Below are 17,282 nucleotides of genomic sequence, written 5' to 3' on the forward strand. Positions count from 1 at the left end.
AGAGAGAGAAAAAAACCACACAACACAAATTCCTTAGACTACACACCCATTCTCTCTCTCTCTCTCTCTCTCTCTCTCTCTCTCTCCATGGGCCTTGCCATACCTCTCTCTCTTTCTCTCTCTCCACCGCTCCATCTTGCAAAGGAGCTCAGAATGGATTAGAAAGTACATCAATGGGATGAGACATATTACCAATCGATTTGGAGGGAGCGTGGCATTGTTCGTCTGAGTGGAAAACTTTGGATCTGGCCAATGTGCTGATGCCAAATGCAGCTGATTTGGAGATGAACTTGTGCAGAGGAGTGACTCCTCCTCCTCCTCCTCCTCCTCTGTCTCTATTCATCTCCCCTTTCTCGTTTCATCCAAAACTACTGCTTGGGTTTAATCACTTGAAGTCACTGAGGACGGTTTTGTGGTCCGACTGTATTGTCTTGGAGAAACATGTTGGTTTAAGAGGATGTGAAGGAGCTTTGTTCTGATCTAGGGAGAAAGTATAGGATAAACAAGCCGATTGGGAGAAACCTGATCAGTGTTGATGAAGGTTTAGGCTCTTGTCTTTCACTGATGCCGCCTGCCTGACAGCCAACAACACCATTCCACTGATTAGGTGACTGGAAAGAAGACTTACTGTAGCCTCACTTTCCGTTCGTCACTCCTCATTACAAAAATCACTCTTCACGGCTGCTCAGACAGAAACTATAAACACACGTTTCATACCGTCTCTCCTGTCTGAGGTTGAGCATGTTGAAATCTCAAGGTTTCGCCCAGAAACCATTGGTCATTTACACAAAATGAATAGTGAATAGTGTTGTTTTGACCGGGGTCTGGGCTGACTCCGGTTGTCAGCTAAGGGCAGAGGGTGTGGGTAACGGGGGCAGAAGCTGCTGCCATATTTCTTCATGAGGGCGACAGTGACAGAGGAGTGAAAAAAAAATGAATGGCCTGTCAAATGAAATGAGAATGAATCGTTCCTGTGTTCCACGGAAAAGAGGAACCTTCAAGCTTCAAGGGTTGGTTCGTTTAGAAGCAGAAACCAGGACCAAGTCAGCACTTAAACCAGACTAAGTAAAATGATCTCAGAGTGTCTATAGTGGTCAACACAATATTTTGTTTGTTTGTTTGTTTTTTTGAGCTCCACCAGGTTTCTGGCCACGTTTGTCTGAAGGTTTTTCAGTCTGAGCAGAGTAACTTCACAAGTGAAGCACAGATTGTGAAGATGTAGATTATGACCTATTGGAGAAATGATTTGATTGTGGATGATTTAGATTTTAAAATAAATGAACCTCACAATACACAAGTATATTCTGTCTGAGGCCGTCTGCGTGTTTTCTCTATCTTTTAGGGGGAAAAGATGGAACGGATCTAAACATGACATACACCTGAGAGAAGCAGAAATGGCTGTGTTTACAGTTTACAGGTAACATTGGTCAGTGGTGAAGCCACAGACTGTAGGAACTCTTCCTACAGTCTGCATTACCAGCATGTGTCTCAGCTCAACAGTTCATTTCACCTACAAAACACATCAAACATGTCATACACTTTCATTTCTATGCAGATGGCTCTCAGCTATATTTATCAATGAGGCCGGATGAAATAAATCAGGTTGTCCAACTCTGGATGACCTGTACCCTTCTAAAACTGGGGTCATTGTACTTGGCCCTGAACACCTGGTCACTTTAGATGACATCACCATGACTTCCAGTTCCGCTGTGAGGAACCTTGGACATGTCATTTGATTCACACATAAAACTAATTCCTGAAAAACTAGTCCATGCTTTTGTTACATCTAGATTAGATTACTGTAACTCCTTGTGGTTCCCAGAGTCTGCAAGAACAGAATGGGAGGCAGAGCCTTCAGGTACCAGGCTCCTCTCCTGTGGAACCAGCTCCCAGTGACAGTTCGGGAGGCGGACACTCTCGCTGTATTTAAAGTTTGACTAAAAACCTTCCTTTTTTAAAAGCTTATAGTTAGAGCTGGCTCAGGGAAACCTGGACCATCTCTTAGTTAGGCTGCTATCGACCTAGGCTGCTGGGGGAATTCCTGTGGTGCACTCACATTCACTCTCTCACACTCAGGGTATGAATATGACTTCATTATATGTCATTAACCTTGTTCTTCCTCTCCCTAGTTTGTGCCTTTCCTTCCTGTCCTCTCTCTCTCTCTCTCTCTCTCTCTCTCTCTCTCTCTCTCTCTCTCTCTGTGTCCTCATCTTGCAGGTTGCAGGATCCAGATCCAGTTTCGAGGCTCTTATTATTATCATTTATAACATATCATAACCATTATTATTATTATGCTATAATTAAAGTTGATATCAGTATAATTTTCATCAACAATCTCTGCTGCTGCTTATATAAATGACATTATAGTTCTATAAAAATGTCATCACTGACTCAGAACTGTCTTGTCTAACCCTATAACATGATGCAACTGTTGTGCGTCTGCTCCTGGTCTCTCTCTTCTGTCTCTACCCCACCTCCCTCATGTCCTTTCTCTCCCCCCAAGTGCCCCCCACCTCTCCTCTGTCCCCCCATTTTTCCTTTCACCCCAACCTGTCTAGGCAGATGCTGCACGTCTCTGAGTCTGGTTCTGTCAGAGTTTGTTTCTCTCCACTGATGCCTTGTGTTTGCTCATTGTGTGAACCGTTGGGTTTCTCTGCTCTGAGATAATGCATGTTGTAATTCTGCGCTATGCAAATAAAATTGAATTGAATTGAATGTGTTGAAATAAGCTCAATGATCTACAACATAGGCAACAAGTCTCACAACAGAGAGCGTTACATAAAGATATTTTAATGTATATTGTACGAAAATGAATCAACAATGCCACCCAGGTCACCCGAGTATGTTATATTATTATTATTGTTATTTTATTCTATTTTCATGAACTGTAGTAACTGTGGTAACTGAGTGCATTCTGTGAGAGTGATTCACTGTTTGCTCCACACAGACATGGCTTGTTAGCGATTGAAAAACCCAACTGCAAACAGTGAAGACTGTAACCTGACTGTAAACTGCCTTTGATGATGGAACTCTGTCCTGTCTCTGCTCCATTTCTCCAGCTCTGTCTCTTTGGTGTTTTCTGTGCTGCTGCTTCTCCCTCTGTGGTTTTTTTTCTTTAATGTCCCCCTTCTGTCTGCCCCTCTCCATTCTTTTTCGGTCTCATCATTAGTGCCTGTCCCGTGTTGAGGGGAGAGTAATCTGAACAACTTGTCCCAGGGGCCCATTCCTTTACTTCCTGCTGTAGGAATAAGCGGCCTATTGATTAGTTATCAGCCCGTAATTGGGCTGCAATCTACCTCGCCCTCAGATATCCACCAGATATATGACACTCCTGACAGCCTGAGAGGTGGATGAGGAGGGCGGGGGCTCCTTCCTCCCTGCCAGCAACTGTGCTCAACAAAATGTCTTCCTGACCACATACAGCAGATGCCAGCTGCTGCCCAAGTCCCTTCCCCTGCAAAGGGATTTTCACCATCACGCTAGGGAAAAAGATTATTCAATCTTTCAAATTATGAAGCCAGCGATAGGTCCAGCGGGATTTTTATGCTCTGCGTTAACTATGAGCGCCCATTTTTTTTTGCTATTTTCTCCTAGGAGTAAACCCTGAAATTGTAATCAGAGTTTTAAAATGAAATTGGTGCGGCTTACTGAGAAAGAAACTTATATAAGCTCGGAGTGAGTACACCATTCGCATATGGATAATTGCCTGTGAGGGATTTCAATACAAATTGAGGCTCAGGAAGCGGATAAGCAACAGGAAGGGTGTCTCTGCTCCTGTGTAAGCGTCCAAATCTACTGTGAGTGCGCAAAGAACCATGACTAACTCTCACTAAGTCTGTTTGTGCATTTTTAGGGAAAACTCAAAGACGTTTTCCTCTCCTCTTCATCTCAGTCCTCTCTGCTGTCACACCCTGTCTTTTAAACAGAATTTATGTCACTATTTGTCTTTTAGAAATGTGTCCACACTTTCTGCTCATTACCTCGTGGTGTAAACTGTGAACGTTTGTGAACTTGATCAGAGTTTGCAGAGAGGAGATGAAGAGGACTTGTGTCCCTGTGGGTTTCTTCAGACAGACACAACATGTCAAAACCTCCATTTAGCAGCCAGATTAACGCCTGTCCCCGCCCTCCCCGCCCTCCCCCTGCTCCCTTGCTCCTCCCGTCTCTCTCCTTCAAAACCACATCTGATAAACATTTCATTTCCACACTCAATATTGCCATAATCAAAAGTCCACCCATTACATGAAGCCTGTTCATCATCTCACATCACCCATCCCTCGGTCCAGTAACGATCAACCTCTTCTCCCCCCCGCTCTCCCCCCTCGCTCTGCCCCAGAGAAGTGAATATCCCAGTGGAAGTGCATCTGTCTCCTGGCATCAATATAGTGTAGATATAAAGGATTGTTGTATGAGGCAGTGGTGTCCTCCGGGCTGCATTGTCTCTGCATCTTCCTCTCTGACAGAGTGCAGAATAACGCAGAGAGATGTGACTTTAGTTTGCCTGCTCTCTCAAACACTACTCTGCTTACTAAGAGCTATAGGCAAAGGATTCCTCAATATCTGCGGGACAGATGAGGGGATTATCATAGGGAAGCTAAAATTAATATTTACATTCATCTGCAATAGTCTTAAATCACACGACACAGAGAGGTGTTTACACGCTCATATTTCCTTTGGCTGAATCAGAGACAATCCATAGACAATGAGAGTGTGTGTGTGTGGGCAGACTTCAGAGGAGGTGTGTTATGGACGGTTTTATCTGTAATGTATAAAGTACCATCTCACCGGTGTCTGCTTTTCAAAGCCAGTAACCCCTTCAGCCCCGTGGAAACGATCTATGTTAGATTTATTATAACAAAGCGGTTTGTGCTTATCTTGCTTGATGTTCTGGGTTTTTTTTTGGCTTATTTTAACCATAAAAGGGCCAGAAAATGTCCTGTAACTAAGTGCTTTAGCCCATTTTTCCAGAATAAATTTCAATATCTGGCAGTTGTTTACAATTTACTGCATGTTAAAATACTGTTTTAACAATTTAAAATGAAGGAAAAACCAGATGTTGTGTGTGGAATCTGAATTTTTATCAATATTAAAACATATTTAAAATAGCATTTGTTTGAGTGTTTGTCTCAATGTCCAAAAAAAGGATGAAAAATGGAAACATATGTACAGTACGCTCTCCTCTCTGGTGACTAAGACTCTGATTCGCCGGCTTCCTGAAACAGCGCGAGTGGAATTGCCGTAATAACCTATGACTAACATCTCAGCTTTCAGAAACTGTTGGAATTTCTCCAATAGCACAAACCGCTGCGTAATATTACGGTAATGCAAAGTGCACTTGTGCAAACGTGCCGTCTGCTATGTGCTCGGTGTTAAAGGGTTAAATATTAAGTATTGAGTGTCTTAAAGCTCACCTGGTACAGCAAAGGCAGATTTCATCGTCTTCAGACATTATAGGTTAGAAAAAAATTACAACTGTAAAGTAAAGAATAATGGAGCAAGGACTAAAAACTGTTTGTATTCAGTCTTCTCAAGATTTTTGGGTGTAACTTATGATGAAGCACTGGAGTCTTTGCCCCAAATATGTGTCTTCCATCGATGCAACACACGCTGCAAAAAAGATCTGCCACTTTATTTATAATCTTAAAGGAAATGAGGTGTAGACAAGATGAACCGACTCCTGCTGTCACAGCAAAATACAGCAAACACAGACACTGACAAACAGTGGTGTTCACCTGCTTTGGTCCCCACTAAAGCCTGTATGTGCGAGTGTCACGACACAGCTCCTCCAGTGGACACACACACACACATACACATACAGGCTTTAGTGGGGACCAAAGCAGGTGAACGTCACTTCCTTGTTTGTTCAACAGGAGGTTTGTTACCCGAGCATTGACTTTTTTTTTTGTACGAACACTGATGAACGGTGGCGTCGTTGACCTGCTTTGGTTTCCACTAAAGCCTGTATGTGTGTAGGTGAGGACAGAGCTCCTCCAGTGTTTCAGAGCTGACAATGTTGCTGAATTTAACATTAACCTACATTTTTAAACACTTAGCATCGTTTTAATCATTCAAATTTGGCAAGGAGGTTAATAAGACATTTTCTTGTCAGGAGACATGGTAAGAAAAGATGTTTTTATCATTTTTAGCAGACTTTAAAAATGTATCTGTGCATAAAGTAGAATTTAGAATCAAGCTTTTTGCTTATTATGGAAATGTACGTGTAAAACATTATATTTTTCACCTAAAAAATTTGTTATTTAAAGACAGAATAGTCATTCATTTCTGCAGCTAGGGGTCTCTCAATGAGAACTGTAACAAAATACCTAATTTGATGACAATGGGAGGCAGCGTGGAATCACAGGAACTGTTGTCTGGTTGTCTTGACAAAGACACACAATTAAATTAACTAAATAGTACAGAATATTTCCTTCCAATGCAGATTTCTATAGAATTTAAATAGTTTGTAAGTGAAATTTACATTACATTACATTAGTACTTTACATTACATTATAGCATAATGTAAGTACATTACTCAACAAAAATAAAACATTAGCCTTTTAATGCAGAAATGGTACCTGCTCTGTCTTTGAGTTGCATTAACATACATTTATGCAAGACTTAGAATAATGAAAAGGACCAGATATGTATGTATGAATATATAAAGAATAGTTTCATTTACTGTATTTAGTTATGTGTGTGTGTATACTGTATACTGTGGAATAAATATGCGATGTATGTGATGAGGAGGGGAAGGAGACAGAGGAAGAGGACTCCTCGTACCTCCTCTCTGTATGACTCCACAGTATGACTCTGACTAATGGGGAAACTCTTTATGTGTATAAGTCACATTAATAACAGCATAGAGTGGACATTAATAACACTATACTGTTACAGGGAGAGTATACTGTACTACTGGCCACATCGATAACACCTCACAACCTCCAAGTGCAGCATGAATCATCACACCAGCGTGTTCGCTGAGAGTCACACATGCAGACGCTGCGTTCGGATTAAAAAAGAAAAGCAAAGAAAAAAGGAAAGTCAGGGTCATTTGCCATGAAAAGCTGAAATCACACACAGTCTTTAGAAACCATCAGCTTTGGGGCAACAGGACTCACTTGAGCACCTTGTGTTGTTTTGTCTGTGTGTTGTGGAGTGTTAGATAATGAGGGCAGTAATGTGAGAGCCAAAGCAATGATGAGCTTGAATTGCACGGGATTCATGTTTAATTTTTCCATGCCTGTGTGAATAAACATGATTCACTTCATGAAAGTGGAATGTTGAATCCATAATGAACTACACCTGCTGTATTAACATCTAGTTTCACATTTTTGTGTTATCGTGAAGCCCTTGAAAATCACTCACTTATACATCGCACTGACAGATGATGTGTATGACCCATTAACTGCATGCTAGAGTTCATATTAAGTGCACCTGCAGTTTTCTTGCCTGCTGTGCCTTCACACCAGTCAAATCTGTGGTCAGTTGTTCTGTTTTCTGACTCTCTGTCCCTTTGTGTCACATCAGAAACACATGGAGGAACTTTGTTGACACAAATTAACGGTGGAACCTGCCCTCACATTCTCTTTGAAGGTCCAGTGTTTAAGATTTAATGGTGAGGGTGAGACTGCAGACTGTAACAAATGGAGGATGTTGTTCTTCGTTGTTTGCTTCTACTTCAAAACACAAAAACCCTGCACTTACATGTGAGGACATGCAGAAGCAATGCAGCTGCCATGTTTCACACAGAGCCTAATGTACATAAAAAGGCTTATTTTAGGGTTATGAAAACCTAACATTTTTTACCCCTAACTTATACAAACTAGGGGTTGCATGACTTAAGGTTTTTTAATGTCGACATACAAACAGTTTGTATTCGTTGACAACGGACAGCTCATACACTTACACAACTTTATGTCTTCCATATAAGTGCACAACAATATACATTAGTAAATACACAGGGGAGGAGAACAACACACACAAGCCAAGTCACAATCCTGCTCAGGCACAGCTTTTGTGGTTCGATCCAGATTTGTGCTCGTTCTGGGCCCACCACTGTAACAGAGTTCCTCTTTGATAGTATACGGGCCAAAAAGTCCTTGAAAATCCTGTTTGAGTTTGGCTTTTTCCTCTTTTACTGGCACTCATCAAGGATACAATTAATAATCAAGCAAACCCTGTGATAAGCATCATTGTGGAGCTGTAAGGTCCAGTCGACTCGTCCATGCAACCCCTAGTACAATCATACTTAGGGGTATTTTGCAAATAAACCCTAATAAATATTACACAATAGACCTTTAACATCATGCGTCAGAACCATTCACCCATTCACATCCATTCACTCATGTGCATCACACATCTTTCATACCTATTCACAGCCAGTTGGGTTGGGGTCAAGTGCCTTGCCCAAGGACACGTCAGCACGTGCCAGGGCCCAAAATCGAACCCGAAGCAATCCAGTTGAAAGATGACTTATTCTACCGCTGATCCACTATCGCCCAATCAAAATGACAATGTGACGGTCAGTTGCAACGTTATAAAATAAAGAATTCGAAAGCTAATTATGATCAAATACACTGAATAAGAATAATAAGAAGACTAAGGGGCTCAGTCTCTCAACAGATCCACAGAGACATGGATGTAAACTGCACCTTGACTGTTTGGCAGAGACTGTGAGGGAATAATTCAAGGCAAAATAAGTGAGTCCTTTGTTACACGGAGACCGAGAGCAGATGAGACTGCTCAGACGATTCCAGCTATGTCCACCTGCTGTGAGAGACAATAACCAGATGTGAAGAAGAGAGTTTGACACATGTAAGTCTGCTCATTGTGGCCAATTACCAGGTTGAAGCATCCATTGTGGCAGGCACCGAGCCAAAGAAAGAGAGTGTCACAGCCTGGTTTTCTAATCACATATTTTGGTGTTCTTCTTTGCATAATTTGACCATTCTTGAGCTTTTGATTGACTGTGGTAACTTGAATATTGTCCTTTTATCCAGCAGGTGTAGAAATAAGCTGATGTGTTTGGCCTTTTAAGACGGTGAATTTATTTCTGTGTCTGTCTAATGATCAAACTCACTTGTTAAACCCTTTTCTCATCCATTAACCGTCGGGATTTTCACTGCGTCACGTCCACATATAAACAGACAGTCCTCACTGAGATCTGCTTCCTGCTTCTTGAGCAGGAAAATGAATCAAGCTCGATTAACAGAGGCGCGTGGAACAAGGGAGAGAGAGAGAGAGAGAGAGTGACTCGGCCTGTTCTTTCAAACACTTTGCAAATATGGCACTTTGTTTCTGCGATGTGGAAGCTTATTATCTTAATATGCGTTCCTTTATTCCCCCTATAAAACACTGGCAGGGGAAAGCGTGGTACCGTTCTTCACGATCCTCGGTGTAATAGCTTCTCACAGCCGCTCACTTTATTACAAAAGATACAACAGTTAGTTAAGACCCCATGAAACATTTCATTCTCTGTCCTGCTAATTAAATGTGTCTCAGATGAGCCCACTGAGCCCGCTCGTCTGGTTGTCCCCCATTTGAAGTGCCACTAGTGTTTAATATATGGCATTACAGGGATTGAGAAAGCAATGTGACGTCTGCCTCCCAATGGGAATGTAATGAATGATTATAAGACATAATCTTGGCAATGAAGGGAAATCTTTATTTTCTGTCATTTACTTAAGTTCCTCTGTTAAAATGTCCATTGTGTAAAATATGGGTGATTGCTTTTTTTCCCCCACTTGGCAGAATGACATAATAAAACAATTATAATTGTGTTTTTTATCAGTGGACAATCACCTGATTATATAAATAGTTATTTTTCATTACCCCAAAATGAGCCTTTTATGTTTCTGTCGGGAGAAGGGTCAGCGCTACTGAGGCCGCCATTTTGGATCAGCATGTTTTTACAATATATACTGTATATAAAAAGGACTAACTGATAACTGATGGCGACACATATTATTGTACTCTACTCAGTTTGGTATCAGTCACGTCGTTCTCCATGACTAAAGTACCTCCTCAGTGTGGGCGGGGTCATCATAGCACAGCTGCACTAAACTACCGGGACGTCGTTACACGAAACAAACAAAGTTGTTTTCTGTGTAACTGAACCGTCAGAATCAGCTCATTATAAAGATTTCTTCGCCGAATCGTTCAGTACTTCCTGCATGACTGGAGCGCAGAGCGCGTCTGACCGTCGCTGAACTGAAATACCACTGAACGGGTAGTGATTCTGCTCCCCTGTTAAAGATTGAGGTTTTAGAAATGTTCCACTTAAATGTTGGAGATTAACACATGTTTTGGGGATTTTTAAGTCTTTTTAACTCATCCACAGTTTGTCATTGTTCGCTTTGGTTCTTGTGTCGGACGTTGCGCTCATGATTCTTCCAGTGACGACACAGTCAGACTCTGGCAGTCTGACGTCACATTACACGACGTTACAGCTCGCCTGGGACCAGGTACCATCACTGATGGGAAAGTGCCAATAGGTTCTCCAGCACACTTGAATATACAAAGTGTACCTTTACAGTTTACAGTGTCTTTACAGGCTATTTTTGTGCCTCCCTAATATTTTAAATACTATGAGTGAATGCATAACTTGCAGATTCATGAGCTGTAATGACTTTTTCTCTGCTCCCTCAATCTGAATGTTCCTTTCTTTGTCCGAACATTGTGATAATATGTTGTATTTCTGCGTGTTACTTGTGTGTGAAAAACATTTGTGCTGCAAAGCAAACAATGTGCACCTCCTCTGTTTGTGTGTGTGTAACTTCAGGGAACCCCAGAGGCGAGCAAAAGGTTAGCATGCTGACAATAAAAGTGATGTCTGCTGCAACGTTGCTCATAAGTCATCGCGTAATGAGAATGTTTTTAATAGATGTAACAATTAGTAAAGTCACCGTACCAGTAAATCACAGGGAAGTCTGGGAGCATTGGTTATCCTTTACCCAGGATGCATCAGTGTTCTCCTGGGGTGAACTCTAAAAAGGTCAGACAGTGTCTCATTAACACTTACTGTAGCTGGGCTCCAGGACTATTAACACACAGCAGATTTGTGCACACAGTGATAGTCCAGCGCTTTAGCAGTTTTACTGAAGAGTCAACCAGTGTCAAACGTTTCAATGTTGTCATACACAAAGTTAAAGCTCCAGTGTGGAGCATGTAGGAGGGTTTACTGGCACAAATCTATTGGCAAAAGAATTGTGAATGGGAGGAGTGAGCGGAGGAAAAGCCTCCGCCTACGGGGTAAGGATTTCTTTTCTTTGGCCAGAATACCTGGTCAATCTAGCCATTTTCTCACAGTAATGTTCCTTAAAATGAGGAACAACAGATACAACAAAATATAAGAATGTTTTCTGAAAAGGAATCTTCCTTTACTTGATTAAGCTGATTTAAAGAATGCATAGCTTAGAATTTCTTACTGTATATGTGCACACACACAATGAACAATAATGAATTGACTTCTGTATTTAATGCACACCAGTAGTGAACACACAAACCAGGGGCAGTTTGAATGTCATGTAAACCTGTGGTTTTGCTTGTTACCAGTAAATAAAGCTTACATTTTTGTGCAAAACCTGCTTCCCACTGTCATTTTAGTCCAAAAATAAGAACCTTCATTAAAAGAACATCCAAGAAATGAGCCGTTTTTTACTTTCTTGAAAATGTTTTTTTGCAGTGAATCCTTTCCGTCTGCTGTAATCTGCAGTCTCACCATTAGATGTAAAAGATTCTTTCACTCTCACTCGTATATATTTGCAGACATTTAAAGCTTTTATGAGTAATGCTGTGCTTACAAGTAAAAGCAAGAAGTTCACTTGTTTTCCTCATAAGAAATGTAATTAACTTCCTCATGGTCAGGGTTTTATATATATATATATATATATATATATATATATACATAACTTCTGGTGATTTATGGTGTTGTTGATGTCATTATTCTGACTTGCTTTAGTCTTTATACAGAGAAACAATATGACATAATGTATATGCTGCCTTGTCAAGCAATACTATCAGACCTGACTCAGGGAGTGTTTGTGTGTATACATCAGCAGCACAGGGGTGGGCGGGGACAAGAAACAGTTATCCCATCAAACTGTTGAACGAGCAGTTTTGAAACGTGTCTTTGTTTTTTCAGTCATCGTCCAACCTGTCTGCAGCCGTCTCACTCTACCAGCTCAGTGTTGCTGTTGTCTCTGTCGGTCTGACGTCAAACCATCACTTCCTGTGTGCAGGGGGATGTCACCAGGTGACACGAGGCTCTGAACACCACTAAACTGAAAACCACACAGAGACAAGATCTGATAGACTTAATCAGCATGCTGCGACCTCATTTGACAACAGTTAGAATGTGATACTAATACTCCCAACTTTTCCTCTGTACTATGTTGTATGTGAGAGCGTCTCCTCCTCCCCCTCCACCTGCAGTATAAGCTTATTTTATGTGTAAGTGCAGCCTCTGTATCGTCTGAGGGGGAAGAAAATCATCCCAAATATGATAAAGACAGTAGTAAAGTTTGTGCCAGTGAGCTGGCTGCATGCAGCTCCAAAGGGAGGCTGAATGAGGTGCATACAGGACTATTAGCCCTCAGTAACACAGCTGATGCATTGGCTCCGGACTCTGCTTGTTAACCCATGAGGCTCGCGGGCCGATAAATCCTGATTTTAAGAGATCTGGCAAACACAGAGCTCTCACAGCAGCAGCAGCAGCAGTGTCCACTGCTGATTTACATACACAGACACATGGACAACTTAAACTGATCACTCTGTCTGTTACCTTTCATGAACCAAGGCATTATGTCATTAGTTTTGTTGAAATTAAAGCCAAAACTTTTAATAATAATTACATTTTTGGATGCTTTACCAGTTTTACACAACTGAAAAATGACATAATATTGGTTTGCATGAGATCATTTCATCTTATGTCTAAAGTGCTGGCCAATAAAGATAGATAGATAGATTGATAGATAGATGGATAGACAGAAAGATAGATAGATAGATTTCAAGCCACCATTAAATAGTTTCTTCAACGTTCACTCAGGATCATAAACATTTTTATCATGACTGCCTTTTTGTTGTTGTGATAACATCTGTGGCCATATCACTAAGCCTTACTTATGTCACTGTTTTCCCTGTCACCAAACTTTGCAGGTACAAAGTCTCCTGCGAGTGCTTAAAAAGACCTTCAAAGCAAAACAACACCGACTCACAAAAGAAAACGATTGCTGTTAACTTTTAAAGTCTTGTATCCTCACCACCAGTCTCAATTTACACCACGACAACATACGGTGCAGTGGCATCAGAGGGGACACCTCGTCTGTTTAATATTTATTCAAAAGCATGAGAGGGGCCTCTGTTGTGTGTTCTAATGAATAAAACACGATGTTTATCCTTCCTGTTTAACGTTAAGTCCCCATGAACAGTCACTGGGACCAGGAGAATATTTACTTGTGTTGGGACACGGGGGAGTTGGATTATCTGCTGGCGGCTTTGTAGTTTTCTGAAGCTTTCCCATGTGACACATTCCACGGAGAGTGTGCTCTTATTTACTCTCCAGTCCTCTGTGTACAGCCATCCTTATTGTTTGTTCTTATGTGCCACCACTCCTGAGAGATGAGCGGAGAGCACCAGAGAGACTGATGCTGATTATTACGTTAGATGGATACTGTACTCAGTATCGCTATAGGTCTGATACAAGAGCCAAAAATCCTATATATTGCATGCTTCAATATGCACAGACTGTAAAAATGTAAATAGAAATCACAGGAGCAGCGTTTTAGCTGAGTCATGTTGTGAGTTGTTTACTAGAATATTTGTTACAAAGGTTTTGAAAGTGCACACATGTGTTGTTGAGCGCTGCGTAGTTTAAAAGATTTAAAATGACTGTATCGACTTCCATCCCTAAGTGAAATGAGACTCTTAAATGACATGGATGAAGGTGTTATCGCCACAACTAAACATAAGATGATTGAATTATTATTGTAATTTATTTATTTTTCAGTACTGTTGTTGTCTGTAAAGGATGTGTGAGTGAAATGAACAAATTAGTTTGTCAGATATGTCGGGTTAGGGTTAGGGTTAAGGTATAAGGTTAGGTATAAGTCAGATAAATTCAAATAAAAAAAAACATTACAAAATACATTAAGGCAAGACTAAGCAATGGCAAAAAGAAATATTAAACGTTTGCAACGACTAAACTAAACCTGAAAAACAAACCACTACAGAGTCGTGTGTTTGAAAGGCATGAGAAAGAAGTGTGTGAACTTAGCGAGCCCTGTCCCTTCTTTACATTAAATTAACATTAATCAATCATTTCAGCATCAAATACTATATTCAAATATATCATTCACACAAATACAAGAAAAGATTCAAAGTCAAATGGCCAAAACACTGTATCATCATCGTCATCAGGCAAAACCAGATGTTTTTTTTCTTCTAATTATTAATAAATTAGTAAATGTATTGGTTTAAAAAAGTCACACTGACTATAAACGTCTTCAGTCTTCAGTGTCGTGGTGATAATGTGGACGTTGTCTTTAAGACACATTTAATGTGTGTGAGATGCAGAGAATAAAAAGTCATACAATGATCTATATTTTCCGTCTCAGAAATCATCTGCTGGGCCAGTTTTCACGTTTTACTCATCTACACATTCAGTCTATTGTTTCTGATTAATGATGTCCTCCTCAGTGCATTACTGAGACCCTGTGACAGTAACACAGTGACATCGTGTCCGTGTTCACCTCAGCCTCAGCAGGAGCTTCAGTGAAACCCAGAGCAGGTGAGGACAAAGTAAATAAAAGATGTGTACACTGTCAGAGAAATCACTTAACATTTTACACCGAAAGGTGGCGACATTGGGTTTCCTAACGATGTCATAGAAGCGGAGGCTGTGGCTCGCGCCATTCAGACTCTTCTCTGACCCTCGTGCTCTCTCTGTGTTCATCATCTGTTTCTCTTCTTTCCTCAGCCAAAGTCGTTTTGGTGACAGTACTGAGAGAATAACCGTGATTGTCTGACCCCTTCATTAAAAAGTAAATATGCATATGTGAATAGATATAGTTGATGAAACACACGTGTAAGTATGAAGCACATTTAAATGAGGAGTCACAACTGAAACAAAGAATGATCATTTCATCAAAATTACAAATACAAATTGAAAATGGTTGAAATGTTGCACATGACATAAAATGATGAGTCTACAAAAATCTACAAAACCATAGATTTATCATCTAATGTCATGTATCTGTTTTTTAAATGTATTGTTTTTTTAAAAAAACTGTTAAGTGGAAAAAAAGAACGACAGGATGAATGATATTAGGTGTGTTGTCAGTCTCAGAAAACTTTGCTTTCTGTATAATATGCTAATAACGTGTCCGGACTGCGCTGCTCATTGGCTGAGTGTGGGTCAATTTCATATTTCAGTGTGACGTCATAGCGCCTATAAAACTAAGCAATGCTTTTTAACTCGTCCTCTGACTGATCCCATAGAAAAAAAAACCCTATCAATCCTCGGGTGGAGATTTTTTCTCCCCCCCTCTTTCTCCACAAGGCAACTCTTTGCCCGGGACACGAGCGTGAACCTCCTCAAATTGGCGCACTAATCCTAAAAGGAGCCATGAAGTGTTAAATGGTAGAAACAGAGAGAGCGGCGCTCAGACACCCGCACGCTGGGAGAGAGGGAGGAAACAGCGCAGCTCCAATGCGTCTGTGCAACACAGACTGAAGAAAAAAAAAAGAAAAAAAAAAAAAAAAAACTTATCGACGCACAGAACCAAAAAACCTGCGCGCCGCAATTAGTGCGAGAAAAGCTCACTTTTCCGTCGGTTTTGAAGAAAATAAATAAAGAAATCAAGCTGGCTCAGTGCGTGTCTCAGCAGCCCACTTTGACAGGTGCTCCTCACCCCCTTTGGAGGACTGTCAACAGCAAGAGGATGGCATCAGAACTGGCAATGAGCAACTCCGACCTGCCCACCAGTCCCCTGGCCATGGAATATGTTAATGACTTCGATCTGATGAAGTTTGAAGTGAAAAAGGAGCCGGTGGAGCCCGATCGCAGCATCAGCCAGTGCAGCCGCGTGGTCGCCGGGGGATCCCTATCTTCCACCCCGATGAGCACGCCTTGCAGCTCGGTTCCCCCCTCTCCAAGCTTCTCGGCGCCCAGTCCGGGATCAGGGAGCGAACAGAAGGCGCACTTGGAGGATTTCTACTGGATGACCGGGTACCAACAGCAGTTGAATCCCGAGGCTCTGGGCTTTAGCCCGGAGGACGCCGTAGAGGCGCTGATCAGCAGCAGTCACCAGCTCCAGACCTTCGATGGCTATGCCAGGGGGCAGCAGTTCGGCGGCGCAGCCGGGGCAGGAGGCGCCATGGCCGGGGAGGAGATGGGATCAGCGGCCGCCGTGGTGTCCGCGGTCATCGCCGCAGCCGCGGCTCAGAACGGGAATCCACACCACCACCACCACCATCACCACCACCACCACTCAGGCGCTCACCACCAGTCCTCCGGGTCGCAGTCCAGCGGCGGCGCGGGGGGGAACCACCAGCACCTGCGCTTGGAGGACCGCTTCTCGGACGAGCAGCTGGTGACCATGTCGGTGCGGGAGTTGAACCGGCAGCTGCGGGGGGTCAGCAAGGAAGAGGTGATCCGCCTGAAACAGAAGAGGAGGACACTAAAGAACAGGGGCTATGCCCAGTCCTGCCGATACAAGCGCGTCCAGCAGCGGCACGTCCTGGAGGGAGAGAAGACGCAGCTGATGCAGCAGGTGGATCACCTCAAACAGGAGATCTCCCGGCTGGCCAGGGAGAGGGACGTCTACAAGGAGAAATACGAGAAGCTCATCAGCACCGGCTTTAGAGAAAACGGAGGCTCCGGCAGCGACAACAACCCTTCGTCCCCGGAGTTTTTCATGTGAGTCTCGGCGCTGAAAAAAGTTTTCCCCCCCCCCCTTTTTTTTGTATCCACGATCCTTACAAAGAACTTATCATTCACGCGCAGTAAAACCAGTTTTACGTATTTTATTATTAAAGCTGCGCTAGTTAAAGTGGGAGATTTTCCACTTTTCTGTAAAAGATTCATTTTTGTTTCAAATTTAAAGGATGCGTAAATGGGCTTTATATAAAAAGCAGAGACTCTGACAACCAATTCAGCAAATTCAACAAATATTTTAAAGGATTTTAGTCCAAAATTCCCTCACATCACAGGTGCGCTCGTGCAGCCTCGTCCATCCTCACAGCAACATTTCTTTTTATTCTCATTTTGCGAAGTGAAACAATCC

The 17,282-nt window shown here is 42.0% G+C and overlaps 1 protein-coding gene across 1 annotated transcript in view; it reads left to right on the plus strand.

Annotated features, from left to right (window-relative positions):
• Positions 1–15,409: 15,409 nt before the first annotated feature.
• Positions 15,410–17,282, plus strand: part of LOC131469880 (transcription factor Maf) — a 66,558-nt gene continuing 64,685 nt past the window's right edge. Inside the window, exon 1 of the mRNA XM_058645289.1 lies at positions 15,410–16,915. Within this exon, the coding sequence (XP_058501272.1) occupies positions 15,939–16,915 (977 nt within the window). The 5' untranslated portion in view covers positions 15,410–15,938. The remainder of the gene's footprint in view (positions 16,916–17,282) is intronic.

This window comes from Solea solea, chromosome 12 (assembly GCF_958295425.1).
Source record: "Solea solea chromosome 12, fSolSol10.1, whole genome shotgun sequence".
Classification (NCBI taxonomy): domain Eukaryota; kingdom Metazoa; phylum Chordata; class Actinopteri; order Pleuronectiformes; family Soleidae; genus Solea; species Solea solea.